At 41.7% G+C, this 17,011-nt stretch overlaps 1 protein-coding gene across 4 annotated transcripts in view; it reads left to right on the top strand.

The window, feature by feature from the left end:
• The window catches only part of LOC138741424 (tumor protein p53-inducible protein 11-like), a 110,176-nt gene that overhangs the window by 17,190 nt on the left and 75,975 nt on the right, over window positions 1-17,011 (top strand). Inside the window, exon 1 of one of the 4 annotated variants that reach the window (XM_069895533.1) lies at window positions 9,985-10,075. The exons of 2 other annotated variants lie outside the window; for them this stretch is intronic. Coding sequence is in view for 1 of the 2 variants with exons in the window: in XM_069895515.1 (XP_069751616.1) it covers window positions 11,810-11,840 (31 nt within the window). In the remaining variant the exon portion in view is untranslated. Of the gene's footprint in view, window positions 1-9,984; window positions 10,076-11,752; window positions 11,841-17,011 lie in introns of those variants that run through there. One more of the 4 variants, XM_069895515.1, reaches the window with a different exon arrangement.

Raw genomic sequence — 17,011 nt, 5'->3', positions numbered from 1 at the left:
TTTAAATCTCAGAAAAAATTCTTATTAAGTAAACACGGAATTGACTGAAACAAATATTGCATACATGGAAAGATATTCATTTTAATTGTATTTATTCTTCCAATTAAATTTATAGGAAGATCCTTGCACTTAATCAAATCAGCTTTGATCTTTTTCATTAACGGTATATAATTTAATTTATATAAAGATTGATAATCAACATCCACATTTATACCCAGATATTTAATTCAATCAGTCCACTTCAAATTAATAATATTCTTATAAACTGAATAATCTCCTTCATCTATCGGTAAAATTTCACTTTTTTTCCCAATTAACTTTATATCCAGATAAAGATCCATATTGTGTTAAACATTCCTTCAAGTGTAAAAATGACTGAGCTGGGTTTGTTAAATACACCAGTCTTTGGCTTGGCTTTGCGGACGAAGATTTATGGAGGGGGTAAATGTCCACGTCAGCTGCAGGCTCGTTTGTGGCTGACAAGTCCGATGCGGGACAGGCAGACACGGTTGCAGCGGTTGCAGGGGAAAATTGGTTGGTTGGGGTTGGGTTTTTCCTCCTTTGTCTTTTGTCAGTGAGGTGGGCTCTGCGGTCTTCTTCAAAGGAGATTGCTGCCCGCCGAACTGTGAGGCGCCAAGATGCACGGTTTGAGGCGAGATCAGCCCACTGGCGGTGGTCAATGTGGCAGGCACCAAGAGATTTCTTTAGACAGTCCTTGTACCTCTTCTTTGGTGCACCTCTGACACGATGGCCAGTGGAGAGCTCGCCATATAACACGATCTTGGGAAGGCGATGGTCCTCCATTCTGGAGACGTGACCTACCCAGTGCAATTTGATCTTCAACAGCGTGAATTCGATGCTGTCGGCCTCTGCCATCTCGAGTACTTCGATGTTAGGGATGAAGTCGCTCCAATGAATGTTGAGGATGGAGCGGAGACAACGCTGGTGGAAGCGTTCTAGGAGCCGTAGGTGATGCCGGTAGAGGACCCATGATTCGGAGCCGAACAGGAGTGTGGGTATGTCAACGGCTCTGTATACGCTTATCTTTGTGAGGTTTTTCAGTTGGTTGTTTTTCCAGACTCTTTTGTGTAATCTTCCAAAGGCGCTATTTGCCTTGGCGAGTCTGTTGTCTATCTCGTTGTCAATCCTTGCATCATCAGCAAATAAATTAATTTTATATTCCTCATCTAAAACTCTCATACCTTGTATCTGTGTATTTTGTCATAAAGGTTCAATGTGCTAAAGGTTCAATTACTAATACAAACAAAGCTGGAGATAAAGGACAACCTTGTTGAGTTGAATGGGTTAATTTAAAAGGTTCCGAGGTCTGACCAATTGGTCAATACCCTGGCTATTGGTTTATTATATAAAGCTTTAATTCAACCAATAAAAAAAGGACCAAACTTAAATTTCTCTAAAACTTTAAATAAAAAATTCCACTCAACTCTATCAAAGATCTTTTCTGCATCGAGAGATATCACCATCGGATGGTCAGGGCACTGTCGATATTTATTAATCAAACTAATCACTTGAAGAATATTATCTGAAGCATATCTATTCTTTATGAAACCTGTTTGATCAACGTGTATCAACTTAGGTAAAAATTTAGCCAATCGATTCGCTAATACTTTAGCTATTATTTTATAGTCTACATTTAACAAAGAAATTGGTCTATATGAAGACACCTTTAACGGGTCTCTATCCTTCTTAGCAATTACAGTAATTAAGGCAAATCATAAATGTTCCTTAATCTGTCATAACACATCTCCAAACACTGTGGATAAGTCATCATAAAATACCTTATAAAATTCAACCAAAAACCCATCATCACCAGGTGATTTTCCACTCGGCATTTCCAACATAGCCAATTTAATTTCTAAATCAGTAAAAGGAGCCTCCAGCTCCAATATGTCTTCTTCTCCTAGTACTGGTAATTTCAACATCTATAAAAAGGAATCAATCGATCCACTCTCCTGTTTTTCCCTCAGAAGTATATAGTTCCTTATAAAATGAGTAAAACTCATCATTAATCTCACGAGGTTTATAAATAACAGTCGAATTTCGTCTGACTGCATTAATAACCCTTGATACCTGTTCTTTCTTTAACTGCCATGCAAGTACCTTATGTGCTTTCTCACTCCATTCATAATACCGTTGTTTAGATCTATTAATCAAGCATTCAAATTGATAAGATTGCAACGTATTATATTTATTTCAATCTAGACAACTCTATTTTCTGATTTTCTGTCACATCTCTCTGAAATTCCTTTTCTAATTCATCAATCTGTTTCTCTAATTCAAGGCTCTCGGTCAAATAATTCTTTTTAACCTTAGAGGTATAACTAATTATTTGACCTCTCAAGTAAGCTTTCATAGCATCCCACAATATAAATTTACTCTGAATGGAATTAACATTCTCTTCCAAGAAAAAATTGATTTTTAAAAAAAAATCAATAAATTCCATTTTTTTTAACATCGTATTGAATCTCCAATGAGAAGCTGCAAGGACTTTTTCAGAACTTTCATAAGTAAAATACAACAAGGAATGATCTGAAATTACTTGACTTTTATATTCCGCTTGCAATATTTTCCCCTGTAAATGTGCCAATACTAAAAAAAAATCAATTCTAGAAAAGGATTCATGTCTAAATGAATAAAAAGAGAAATCCTTCTCTGTTGGGTTGAGACATCACCAAATGTCCACTAAATTAAGATCTTTCATCAAAGCTCGAATTTGAATTGCCATTTTGGATTTTTTTAAACATTTTTTAGAAATTTATCTAATAAAGGTTCCAAAACACAGTTAAAATCTCCTCCAACCAGAACATTTTCATTAGCTTGTCCCAGAAGCAAAAATGCATCCGAAATAAATGCTTCATCATCCACATTCAGTGGATAAATGTTAAGTAAAGTCCAAAATTCATTAAAAATTCTACAATTCAATTTAAGAATACATCCTGCATTCATTTGCATTGATTGTAATTCAAAAGATAAATTTTTATGTATTAAAATTGCTACTCCCTTAGCTTTGGAGAAGAAAAAAAAACATGTCCAATCCAGTCCCTCTTCAATTTCATACTTTCTTTTTCATTCAAATGTGTCTCTTGTAAAAAAGCAATATCAATTTTCATCTTTTTGATATATGCCAAAACTCTCTTACGCTTGATTGGGGTGTTTAATTCTTGAATATTAAAAGTAGCAAATTTCAAATTTGACATATCTAATACAATTACTAAATACCAAAAATAATCACAAAATTAATAATAACAAAGGAAAAAAATAATTTATATATAGGACCCCCAAATTAAAATATATAGGCCTCCAAATAAAAATAATATTCATTAATAATAAGAAGAAAATAAACAACAAATAAACCCCCAAAAAGCTACTTAAAGATAGTAACTCCCTAAAAAATCTGGGTGTGGATTACCCACTAGTGACTGATGACTAACAAAGAAATTAGTGCAATCCCCTCCTCCCCAGCCAACCAATCAAAAATATTAACATATTACAAAAAAAATTCAGCCTTGAGATTCCAGTCCAGATGGTGAACTCATTTCAAGAGTAGATGAACTCTTTCCATTCCCGTTCTTTCCATTTCTGCCATTTTTCCCATTTCCAAGATTATCAGATTTTCTTTTAGGAGATAATGATGGACTTTTTCTTTGTCCTCTGACATCTAGTAGCGAATTAGCAAAAACCATTGCCCCATGTTCATTCTCAAAGAATTGAGACTGATAGTTTCCATAAAACACTTTCAACACAGCAGGGTAACGAAAAGCAAATTTGTAACCTTTACGCCATAAAACGTCTTTAACTAGATTAAATTCACATCGACGTCTGATAACATCTTGACTCAAATCAGGGTAGAAGAAAATTCTATTATTCTGAACCATCATTGGAGCTTGCCTTTGTCTTGCATTTTGAACTGCAAGTCAAAGAATTGTCTCTATCCAAACAGTTCAAATAGCGAACTATCACAGCTCTTGGAGGTTGACCAGGTAAAGGTGCTCTTCTTAAAGCTCTATGTGCTCTTTCCAATACCAATCCATCAGGAAAAGACACTTTCCCCTAACATCTGGGGAATCCAATTTTTAAAAAATTTGACAGGATCTTGACCTTCTATACCTTCTGGCAAACCCACAATTTTCACGTTATTTCTTCTGCTTTGATTTTCCAAATAGTCATTTTTTTTGTTAATTCTCTTTCCTGGGCTCCTAAATCTTTAACTGATTTTTCCACCTTTATTATTGTTTCTGTATTGGATTGTACCTGTTGCTTACATTCAGAAAAGGAAGCTTCAAATTTTTTAAAGTTTTCCCAATTTTAAGTCTGAACTCATATCAGTATTCATTTGAACGAGCTGATTCAATAGACCAGTAATGATATCCAAATAAGAAGCAATACCTTCAAACATCATGTAAGCAGGTTGAAATGCAATTTGGAATGCAGAATCTGGTTCCACAATTTGTAACTCACTTTCTTCTAGCTCTTTTCCATTTCCTGTATAGTGGTAGAGTAAGGTAAGTCCTCTTCTGGTTGTACTTCAAAAGGCAGCATTCTAGTCATTTTGCTGCGAGTTTGGACACCCAACGACGACCCCCCGACTTCCTCAGGGGGTCGTCGCTGTCCTCCCCCCGCAGACCATTTTAAAATAAAATTACGGAATCCTCTGTAATTAACAGCGCCACTCAAACCCCCAGTCGCTATAGACTGCATGTCCAGTTTCACAGACCTCTTCCTCCACGCTCCCATCTCTTTCATCAGGGTTATTCTTTGTGGCAAGCCTCCAGGCTCGTGCCCAACTTCTCGGGAGCATGCTCCTTCTTCCACAAAACGGGTCGAACCAGCGCCATCTTGAGACTGGTGAGTGGCTGTTACTTTAATTTTTGTCCCCACCGGCGATCGTTGAAGCTTGGGGATCGCTGAAATCGAATCCGAGGCTGTTTCAGGTCATTTAGGCCCCAAATCTTCTGCACTTCAAAATTGTATTTTCTTTTGTAACTGAGACTTAGTTTTTTTTTACATTAGTAGCCATAATGGCTCACCAAAATATCAAACCAAAAATTAAAATTTCAAAATTAAAAATAAAGGGTTAAAAAACGGGTACTTAAAAGTCTGACCACTGAGGGCAGGGATTACACGTCTAGTCTCTACGCCATCTCGCCATGCCCCCCCAATTCCATTAATGTTTATAGTCATATAGTTCAACACGGCCATCTTATACTTTGCATACCTCTTTTCCACCTCTTCACCACCTCCATCACCCTTTTCCCCATTTTCATCTCTTAGTTTTCTCTTATTACACTAATGTACCACAACACATTTAAGACATAAAGTACCCCTGCAGTTCCCACATCCACTAAAACCTTAACCCCAAAAGTCCCCCACCCCCTCTCTATCCTTTGCCGGGCAACCACAGCTCCCTTTTCCATTTGGATTGCAATCTTGCTCGCAGCGTCAACTGATTTTGCAGTGATGGTTATTCTCCCTCTACCCAGAAAACCCCCTCCAGAAAACACATTTTTTAAACACATATAACAAAGCTCTCTCTTTTATCCCCCTTACTCCCTTTCTTCCCTTCTCTTTTCCCTCTTTAGTTCTTTACATATACATTGTTTTTACATCTTTATATATACTTTATCATCATTCTTCATTCTTGTTACATCTCTTCATCTGTCCTGCAAACGTTCTGTGAATTCTTGCGCTTTCTCTGGATCCGATAACAGTCTGTTTTGCTCCCCGGGTATAAATATTTTAAGCACGGCTGGATGTCTTAACATGAATTTGTAACCTTTTTTCCATAAAATAAATTTTTGCTGTATTAAACTCCTTCCTCCGCTTTAAGAGTTCAAAACTTATGTCTGGGTAAAAAAATATTTTTTGACCCTTGTATTCCAATGGTTTATTATCTTCTCTAACTTTATTCCTTGCCCGTTGCAGTATATTTTCTCTTGTCGTATATCTCAAAAATTTTAACAAGATGGATCTTGGTTTTTGATGTGCCTGTGGTTTCGGAGCTAATGCTCTGTGTGCCCTTTCTATTTCCATTTCTTCCTGCATTTCTGTCATTCCCATGACCTTTGGGATCCATCCTTTTATAAATTCCTTCATGTCTGTGCCGCCTTCACCCTCCTTCAGGCCCACTATTTTTATGTTGTTTCTCCTACTATAATTTTCCAACATATCAATTTTCTGAGATAACAACTCTTGTCTCTTTAATTTTTGTCATTTTCTTCCAATTTTTCTCTTGTCATTTACTTCCATTTCAACAGCCGTTTCCCACTCTTCCACATTCTCTACTCTTTTCCCTATTTCTGTCATTACCAGTTCTAACCTTCGCATTTTATCTTCTGTTCTTTTCATTTTCCTTTTAATTGCATTAAACTCTAATAATGACCATTCTTTTAGTGATCTCATTTGTTCTTCAAAAAATACTTTATCTATATTCAGTTCATCAGTTTTACCTTCTATTTCTCTGAAGATCTTGGTCTTCTTCTTCCTCTTCTTCTGTGTCTGTACCTGTGTTTGTGTCTTCTTCTCTTCTTTGTGTCTGTCTCTTCTGTTTTTCCTGATGAGCTGCTTGTATCTCTTTGTTGGGCCACTTCTTGCTGGGTCTCTTGTTGATGGTCCTCCCCTCCTGGGCTGCTCGTCTGTTGTGCTTCCTGACGTTGATCTTCTTGTCGGTCATCCCTCCATCTATCTCCCACGTCTTTTTCATCACTCCCTCTTCTGCTGCCTTCCTCGTCCTCCAGCTGAGCGCCCTGGTGTTGGGCGTCCCTCAGCTGTTTGCTCTGTGGCAGCCCGCTCTTCTGCTGAGCCCCCCTCCTGCCGGTGTCCTCTTTCTCCTTTGATTGTGCACTGCGTAACGCTGGCTGCCTTCTTTAGGAGGTGCCTCACATAGATGTCTGCAGTAGATGCAAGGTCAGTGCAGATAGTGGACGGTTTGGTTCCTTCAGGCTTCTGCCTTCGGGCGGTGGACCAGGTCCAGTTCGACCCTGACCTAGCTTCCATTCTTCATTAAACTGAGCAGGTCCCATCCACAGTGGCCTGCTCCAGCCGACATTTATCCCTCGAGCCCCCTCCACAGTGCTTGCTTCTCCAGCGATGTCTGCATTTTCCAACATTTTTCCCTGGACAACCTCACCTTTACCTTGCAGTGTAGCTCCCTTCCCCTGACAACCCTACCCACTCCCTCAGCCATTCCTTGCTCAGTCCCCCATGGGAGACCCTGCCTTAAGACACCCTGACTGCACTGTCCTCTCCCCAATTTATCATCTTGTCTGTACTTCATCCTCGATCTCCACGCTGTCCCCACTAAGCTATGTGGGCACACACATTTTGAAACCAGCGCATAATGGAAATTGATGTGTGCACAAAAGGTTAGTGACCTAAAATAAGGTAGTAATTAATAATTAAACTGAGTGAGTTGCACTTGCATTCAGTGCGCACATACTTTGGTCACAGGAAAAAAATTTGCACGACAATAAGGGTTTTGCGCACCCTGGCTACTAAAAATTAGAGGAGCATTGATTCTCAATTTCGTGTTTCCTTGCCCAAGAAATTCTTCATTGGTTTTTTATCTCCCTTCTTTAGGATCAGAATCAAATTCTGTTTGATAATATTTGAATCTTGGGGTACATTGTGCCTCTTTTTTACTTAACAAGAATACTTCACAGTTACTACACATTATTATCAGGTTCAGTTTAAAATTCTGTTTTTACAATCAATAACACAGGCAATCCCCAGTGGGGCCCACAGTTCCTGGAACTCAGTCCACTCGGATACCGCTCCAACAACTCACAAGTCCAGACATAACCCTGAAAGAGAGGCAGGCAGTCAGCTCGCCCTGAATCCTTGATGCCTGCCACTTCGACCCATGGATAGCTAGCTTGGCCAGGCCCAGCAACAATCCCTCCTCTGAGCAAAGGACCCCCCCATAAGCCTTTTCTCCTCCACTCACCTTAAACCAGTGGTTCTCAACCTTTTTCTTTCCATGCACATACTACTTTAAGTATACCCTATGCTGTAGGTGAGGAGCCATCCTTGCATTTCATTTAAATTGCTCGTCGGGCTACCTACGAAATAAAAGCTAGAATTTTCTCACGGGTTGAAGTCAAGAGTATATCCTCTTCTCAAGAAAAGCCAACCAAAGCAATGAGGGGCATAGTTTTTTTTGTTCTTTAAAATCTTTGATAAAGTCTGAAAAACATCTTTCCACAATTGTACTAAATTAGGGCATTCCCTAAATATATGAATCAATGAGGGTTCAACATCCCAGTTAAAATGAGATAGTTAAACTTCAGACATATGTAACCTATGTTACAACCTTAAATTGTAACAAATAATTCACTAATCCAGTCAAGAGTGGAAAACCAATCAAATCATGTTCCCAATCATTCTTAATCCCAGTCATTGAAGCTGCTCTTAAATCTATTGTTATTGTAAATAATTGATGTTAATCCATGCTGTGTCAAAAAGTGTATCAATAATATATTTTTTTCGAGATTCGAATGCAGCCGCTCATAATCTCATACACCTCTATGTCGCCCCTCATTCTCTGAGGTACCAAAGTGAAAAGCCCTCACTCTGTCATTTTGTTCTCGAAATCTCCTAAATCTGTGGTTCCCAACCTTTTTCTTTCCACTCACATTCCACTTTAAGTATTCCCTATGCCATCGGTGCTCTGCGATTAGTAAGGGATTGCTTAAGGTGGTATATGGGTGGAGAGAAAAAGTTTGAAAACCACTGTTTTAATCGTCCCTCATTGACTCGTTCTGTGCATGGTTTCACAACTCCAAAGGAAATGGGCCAGTGACAATTTTTCTCAAGCAAAATATTTCAGTAACAATTGGGTCTCGAGCAGTGATTCTCAACCTTCCCTTCCCACTTGCATCCCACGTTAAACAATCCCTTACTAATCACAGAGCACCGATGGCATAGGGATTACTTAGAGTGGTATGTGAATGGAAAGAAAAAGGTTGAGAACGACTGACCTAAAGCTTCCACATCTTTCCTGTAATGAGATTACCAGAACTGAACAGTATTCTCCAAGTGTGGTATAAACCAGAGGTTTATACAGCAGCGACATTACCTTACTGCTCTCCCACCACCCCCCCCCCCCAACTAATGAAGACCTGTACACCATACACCTACATAACCATAACCACTCCATCCTGGAAATATTTCAGGCCATCCATGTGATGTCCTATCAGAGGCAATATCTGAATGCTGTGTGACCTTCTGGAGAACCAGATACTAGAAAGAATCCAGTGGGTGGGAATGAATGTCCAATAACACCCAGATGCCTGCGACAGTTATTCCCAGATGCCAGCGCCAGTTATTCCCTGAATGTTGAGCTGAATTGACAGCAGTACCTGTGGCATTACTCACGGTTTATTGGAAGAAGAGTCTCTACTTGGTGTTGTTTGTGTCACCAGGCTCGGTCCGTGCCTGTACGCCAGGTTGCGTTGAGCCAGCTGGTTAAAAAAAGTAGTGAGTGGCAGCACAGGAGAAGGGAAGAATCAGTGAGTGAGTAATCCTCGGAGGCAGCTTAATATCATCTTGATTCTTCAGTGTGGAGAGTGGCCGAGGAGCTGTGAGGACAATGATTCATCTGCGCTGCTCACCATGCAGGATGAGAGAAATCCAGGGAACTGTCCTGGGCTGAGCCAGCATTTAATTGACGATCCCAAATTGAGAAGGTGGTGGGGAACTGCCCTCTTCTGTTTCGCGTTCCAAAGGTGTTTGGGTTGATCATATAGGTGTATTTGGGGGAGGCGTGGGCTCGTAGGCCAGAAGGGCCCATTACTGAGATGCATCTCGGATCATGAATAGATTCTGTTCTGGACTGAGAAAGAGTTTGGGCCTGCAACATTGACCATTCTTTTACTCCTACAGACACTGTTTGATCCTCTGAGTTCCTCCAGCAGGTTGCACAACTTCCCCTGCAGGTGTGCAGGTTCTGAGGCCAACACAGGAACTGCAGACTCTTCCGTGCATGGGGGAGGGGCGCGTGTCGTGTTCGTGAGGTGATCAGTTCCAGAGTGCAAGCAGCTGCACCTTCAATGACCCTGTGAGTTGACTGGGGTTATTAGCATGTATTGATGAGGGGGCTTTAAATCCCCCATCCGTGCTGGCCCGGTGGGGTTCAAGGGTGGTTTGCAGTCTCCAGGATACGTCCGACGATTATGGGAGGAGCACTTTGAGGAATTCTCTGTCCAAGGAAGCAGTTGAGGCTGCCTCATTATATTTAAGGGAGAACTTGATAGATCCTTGCACAGTAGGGGAATTAAGGTTGAAGGAGAAAACTCCAATTAATGGGGTGCTGAGTCCACGAACAGATCAGCCATGGTTGTATTGAATGGCAAAGCAGGTGGTTGACTCCTGCTCCTGCGCTCTTACGTGCTGACAACTTCCAACGATTCACTATGCCCTGAAAGGGTTTGCTTCTGCTTTTTGTGGCAAGTCCAACCCAGCCATGAGTGGCCTGAGGATAAATGACCGCGAAAAGCTCCCCCTTTCATCTCATTTGGTGCAAAATTTTAAACCGGAGCAGCTTGCTGGGCAGTGCTCCATGATCCCTGGGTAGTTTACGGCATTTCCACTCCCAAGGTGTTGTTCCCACCAACTTGTCTTGTTGCCAGTTTTACGTGTGATTGTGGAATTTAAAAAAAAAATTTCATTCTGCGGTTCACGTGGCTTTCACAAAATTATCTCACGGCTCAAGGATCAAGAGCAGACTCTGTGGGGACTGCAAGCACGATGTATACAGCAAACCATTTCAGAGATTTACATTGAACCTAGAATAGGCCAGTACAGGTACACACCCTTCAGCCCATGATGTCTGTGCCAGCATGGTTAGCCTGGTGCTCTAACAGCGCCAGCAACCCGGGTTTGAATCCGACACTGTAAGGAGTTTAGATGCTTTCCCCACGTCTGTGTGCATTTTCCCTGGGAGCTCCGGTTTCCTCTCACCCTCCAAAATGTTGTAGGTTCATTTGGATGTGATTGGGCGGCATGGTTACAGTGATCGGGCCTGGGGTTTGAATCCCGCGCTGTCTGTAGGGAGTTTGTACGTTCTCCCCGTGTCTGCATGGGTTTTCCCTGGGGGCTCTGATTTCCTCCTACCCTTTGAAACGTACTAGGGGTTGTAGGTCATTTGGGTGTAACTGAGTGGCACAGGTTCGTGAGCCAAAAGGGCCAGTTACCATGCTGTATGTTGAAATTTAAAATGTATGTGTTTAAATGCCAGAATTAACTTCTACTGTGCTGTTTATTAAAAAAAAATGTTGCACAAATTAAACTAAATCTCTGTGGCCTGCACATGATCAATATCCTTCCATTTCCTGTATATCATTCTGTCAATCTAGGAAACTCCTGACCATTGTAGCTGTCATTTGTCATCTAAATGTACACGAGTTCATCAAGTTCACGTTTATTATCATCTGACTGTACACACACAACCAGACGAAACAGTGTTCCTCCAGATTACAGTGCACGCAGAACACAGCGCATACATAATAATCTCATTTCAGTTCCTCCACTTTCTGCACAAGTTGTTGGACTCTGCAAAATAAATTTCTGGCCTTTTGTGCCTGCCAGGAGCACACAGAATTCTCAATGATATTCCCCTATGGCAATGGTTTGAACATCATAAATCTAAACCAATTACAAGAAGGAAAGTGGGAGGGTTAACAGAGTAAATTAGAAGAGATGTGGAATCTGCAGCCACAATATTTTTTGAAGACATCGCAATCAATTTTTGTAACAAGAACCCTGGCGTGAGCGGGGAGAACGATTAAACTTCATGATTCATGTGACAAGACACATCATTGCAGGTCTGATGTGGAATTTGCCTTTTATTTTGCCGGGCGGAACTGGTGCCTGGTATTTTGGGTGATGGTGAGCCTTGGGTAGAGAGCTATTTTCTTTTATGGCTTGATGAGGACTCCCCTGACTTCCTCCTGAAGTCCACAAGCATCTCTTTGGTTTTGCTGACGTTAAGCGGAAGGTTGTCGTTAGACCATTCAACAAGCTGCTCTCTCTCTCCTTCCTGTTCACTTCCTTATTGCCATTTGTGATTCTGCCAGCAACTGTGGTGTCATCGGCAAACTTGTAGGTAGCATTGGAATTGCGTCTGGCCACACAGTCGTGGGTGTATAATGAGTCGAGCAGTGGGATAAGCACACATCCTTGGGATGCCTGTGTTGATAATCAGTAAGGCGGATATGTTGTTTCCAATTTGTATCGACTGTGGTCTTCTGATGAGAAAGTCAAGGATCCAGTTGCAGAGGGGGGTACAGAGGCCTAGAGTTTGTAGCTTCTTAACCAGCACTGAGGGAATAATGGTATTGAAGGTTAAGCTGTAGTCAACAAAGAGCAGCCATATGTATGAATTGTTGTTTTTGAGGTGGTCCAGAGCTGAGTGGAGAGCCAGCGACATTGCATCTGCTGTGGAGGGATTGTGACAATAGGCAAAGTGCAGTGGGTCCTGATCAGTGGGTTTCATCTCAGTAGAAGTTAGTGCGACGCTACTCTTCTTGGGTACTGGGGTGATTGATGCTCTTTTGAAGCAGGTGGGAACCTCTGACTGCTGCAATGAGAGGTTGAAAATATTCCTTCAACACTCCAGCTAGTTGGTTGGTACAGATTTTCAGTACCCTGCCTGACGCCTTGCGAGGGTTCACCCTCTCGAATGATGTTTGGATGTTGCTCTCGGAGACAGATGTCACAGGGTCATCAGCCTTTTCAGGGATTCTAGTCGGCACTGTTTGGTTCTTCTCAAAACGGGCATAAAAGGTGTTCAGCTCATTAGGATAGTGAAGCATCACAGCCGTGTCTCGTGTTTACCCTCGCTTTGTCGGCTGAAATGCCCTGCACCCCCTGGTATGTATCTATCTCTGTCTCTAGCTACTACTCAGGAGAAAAGATGTGCTCAGACAGGATAGACTGGAGGGCTCATCAACTGAGGTGGAACTGGGAAATGGGAAAGTAATGGCCACATTAAGGGGATGCATTATAGATCACCCAATTGTCAGTGAGAATTGGAGGAGCAAATCTGCAGAGAGGTAGTTGGAAACAAAGTTGTGATAGAAGGTGACTTTTGTCATGATAATGAATATGTATGAGATGTACCGGAAGTCACGTGGTATGAGAGAGAGATAAGAACACAAGCAGGAGAACAAAGGAAACTGGAAAATAAAGACAACGGAGAAGTTTACCTGATAAAACTTGTGTTTAATGTTTTATGAACTTCATATTTCGGGCCACAAATGTGACATTGGCAACGAAGATGAAAGAAGCTTGAAGAAAATTAAAGACTAAACAAGATTACAGAGGATTACAGACAACTTCAAGGTGATAAGAATTTTCTCTTTGTCTCAGTACGTTTGGGGCTGGAATATTTCCTCATGACTGGTGCAGACGGTGACTTTCTAACACATAGTGGAATTGCTCATTTTGACCCGACTGGTGATGCAAGTACTGTAAGTGTGAAGTGGAAGGCATGGCTGAAAGAATTTGAATCCTACGCCGACAGTCGTGGCCTATTTCTAGATACCGGTACAGTTGAACAAAAAGCGCAGAGAAGGGCGTTACTTCTTTTCACTGCAGGACCCTCAGTTCGGGAAACATTTAAGACACTTTTGAATACTGGAAGAAAGGATGAGTACCGGAAAGCGGTAGATGCATTAAATGTACACTATGTAGTGACACTGAATGCTACATTTCAACGCCATTTGTTTCGGAGAACGAGACAAGAAGATGGCCAGACAATTGCTCAGTACGTGACGAGACTACGCCAGCTAGCTGTTGGATGCAATTACATGCCAGCTGATTTGGACAACCAATTACTGGATCAAGTCGTACAGCACTGTAGATCAGATAAACTCAGAAGACGTCTACTGGAAAGAGGGAGTGAGTTGGAACTCACTGATGCTTTAACCATTGCTGCTGCATTAGAGGCTGTTGAAGGGCTATTTCATACCATGACCCTGAAAGACAACTCAAGCCAGCAAATTAAGAGGCTCTCACATCGCCATAACCAGCCAAGATATACGCCGACACAGGACGTGGAGTGTTATCGATGTGGAAACCGAGATCACTTTGGAAAAGACCCATATTTCCCGGCCAAAGGCAAAGTTTGCAGAAAGTGTGGAGGTAAGGACCACTTTGCAAAGAAGTGCAAAAGCAAGTCCAATGCAGACCAGAAGAGGAAGAGTACAACTTCCAAAGGCAAAGCCTGGGGGAAAGGAAAGTATCCTGGAAAGAAAGATACCATTCGCCAGATAGACGGTGACGATGATGATACCCAGGAGGAACAGAGTTGTTACCAATTTACGTTGAATGAAGTACATCATGAGAAGGTCCCAGTGATCATTGGTGGAGTGACAGTTCAGGTCATTGTAGACTCAGGCAGTGACAGTAATGTGATTGATCAACATTTATGGGAGAAGTTGAAAAGGAAAAAGATCATCTGTACCTCAAAGAAGTGTTCCAAGAAACTGTATCCATACACAGCAACCAAGCCATTGCAGACCATTGGATGTTTTACTGCAACTGTTGAAGCTGGAGATAAGTACACCGAAGCAGAGTTTATGGTCATAGAAGAGAGGGGAGAACCATTGTTGAGTAGAAGCACAGCGCAAGACCTGGCAATACTTCATATTGGAGCTTGTGTCAATTCAATTCAGTCATACGAGGATATGAAGCAAGAATTCCCCGCAGTCTTCCAAGGAGTAGGAAAGCTGAAAGGTCGACAATTGAAGCTAGCGGTAGATGAAACGGTCAAACCCAAGGCACAACCAATGCGCCAAACTCCGTTTGGACTTCGTGGGAAAGTCGAAGCCAAAATTAAAGAATTGATCGAACAAGACATTATTGAACCGGTGGAACATTCGACGCAATGAGTCAGCCCAGTAGTGATTGTGACCAAACCAAAGGGTGACATAAGACTATGTGTTGACATGAGAATGGCCAATGAAGCTATAAATAGAGAATGACACCCTATACCAACAGTGGAGGAAATACTTCAAGAACTAACTACCAGCAAGGTATTCTCAAAAATTGATCTGAAATGGGGCTATTATCAATTAGAGCTGGATCCAGGTTCCCGAGATGTAACTACATTTGTGACTCACTGTGGATTGTATCGTTACAAGAGACTATCATTTGGAATTAATGCAGCTTCGGAGATCTACCAGTATGAAATCCATCGAGTGATTCGAGGCATTCCTGGAGTTGCCAACATTTCTGACGACATCATAGTTCATGCACCAACGAAGGAAGGGCATGACAAACGGTTGAGGCGTGTACTATCTAGACTACAGGAGGCAGGCCTTACCGTGAATGGAAACAAGTGCCAGTTCGGTGTGTCAGAAATGGACTTCATGGGACACAGACTTACACGGGAAGGACTAAACCCTGCAGAGGCCAAGGTGAAAGCTATTGCAGAGGCACGTGCACCTCAGAATGCAACAGAGGTGAGGAGTTTCCTAGGATTGGTTAATTTTTGTGCGACACTGAAAGCTGTGACTACGAAGGAAGTAGAGAGAGAATCCGAACGTGATCCAGAACTCATGGAAGTAAGAGAATGCATACAGAGTGGACAATGGGACAAGTGTACTCACAAGGCTTACATTCCCATTAGAGACGAACTTTGTTGCATCGGACAGTGTGTATTAAGAGGTTGCAGATTGGTGATTCCGCAAAGATTGAGACCGAAGATCGTATCCTTAGCGCATGAAGGACACCTAGGTATTGTTGGTACCAAGCAAAACCTCAGAACCAAGGTATGGTGGCCAAGTTGTGATAAGGACGCAGAGAAATTTGTTAAAACTTGTCATGGATGTCAAATCACAAGTAGGAGTAATCCGCCAGAACCGATCCGGAGTACGCAACTCCCGACAGGACCATGGATCGACGTAGCTGTTGATTTTCTTGGACCTTTACCGACGGGTAAATCAATTATGGTAGTGATAGATTACTACAGCAGATACTATGAGTACGTGGTGTTGAAGTCCACAACCACTGAAAAAACAATACAAGCATTAGCAGAGATATTCGCAAGATATGGATTACCTGTTACATTATACTCTGACAATGGTCCACAATTCATTTCAGAGACATTTGCGGAATACATGAGGACCACAGGTATCCACCATCATAAAGTAACTCCGAAATGGCCGCAAGCCAATGGAGAAGTAGAGAGACAAAATCAGTCCATTGAAAAACGATTGAGGATTGCACACGCAGAAGGACAAAATTGGCGAGAAGCATTGCTATCTTATGTGGCTGTCTATCGAGCAACGCCTCATGCAACCACTGGAAAAAGTCCTGCAGAAGCATTTTTTGGGAGAAAAATCCGCACAAAAATGCCAGAAATAAAGGAAATCCGAGACGACCAGGAGATGAGGGAACACGATGCTGAAAAGAAAGGTGCAGCAAAGCTGTACACAGATTCGAAACGTGGAGCCAAGTACTCAGACATCATGCCAGGAGATAATGTTCTAGTGAGGCATGAAACTGGTGGTAAGCTAGACACACCTTATTACCATCAACCCTATACTGTCGTATCCAGAAGTGGCAGTATGGTGACAGTCAAGTCTCTGACTGGAGTCCTGTATAAGAGAAATGTATCAGGTGTAAAAAGGTACCAGTCCAGAGATACATCGAGCGATGAGGTTGAAAGGCCAATACGAGATGCTGAAACTGAGAGACCTGATGATGTTCCAGAGGCAGTTACCAGCACTCCTGATGAAGTGACTAGAGCGCCAGAAACACCCGAAGCCGTGGCGAGCAGTATTTTCGACGCTGAGAGTGAACAACCGAGAAGCGACGACAATATCGCAGGCAGGCCGAAACGAAACCGGAAAGCGCCCAAACGATACGAAGACTTTGTGCCATAGTTTTAATAAGAACTTTGGGACAGTATTTTAATTTTATATCATAAAGTGCATGTATGAATGCTGTAGGAAGTAAATTTTATGTAGTTGAGTTATAGTATTACCAT

The sequence above is a fragment of the Narcine bancroftii genome, chromosome 1 (assembly GCF_036971445.1).
Source record: "Narcine bancroftii isolate sNarBan1 chromosome 1, sNarBan1.hap1, whole genome shotgun sequence".
Classification (NCBI taxonomy): domain Eukaryota; kingdom Metazoa; phylum Chordata; class Chondrichthyes; order Torpediniformes; family Narcinidae; genus Narcine; species Narcine bancroftii.
Note: the sequence above shows the minus strand (reverse complement) of the source record. Positions and strands in the feature narration are given on the sequence as shown.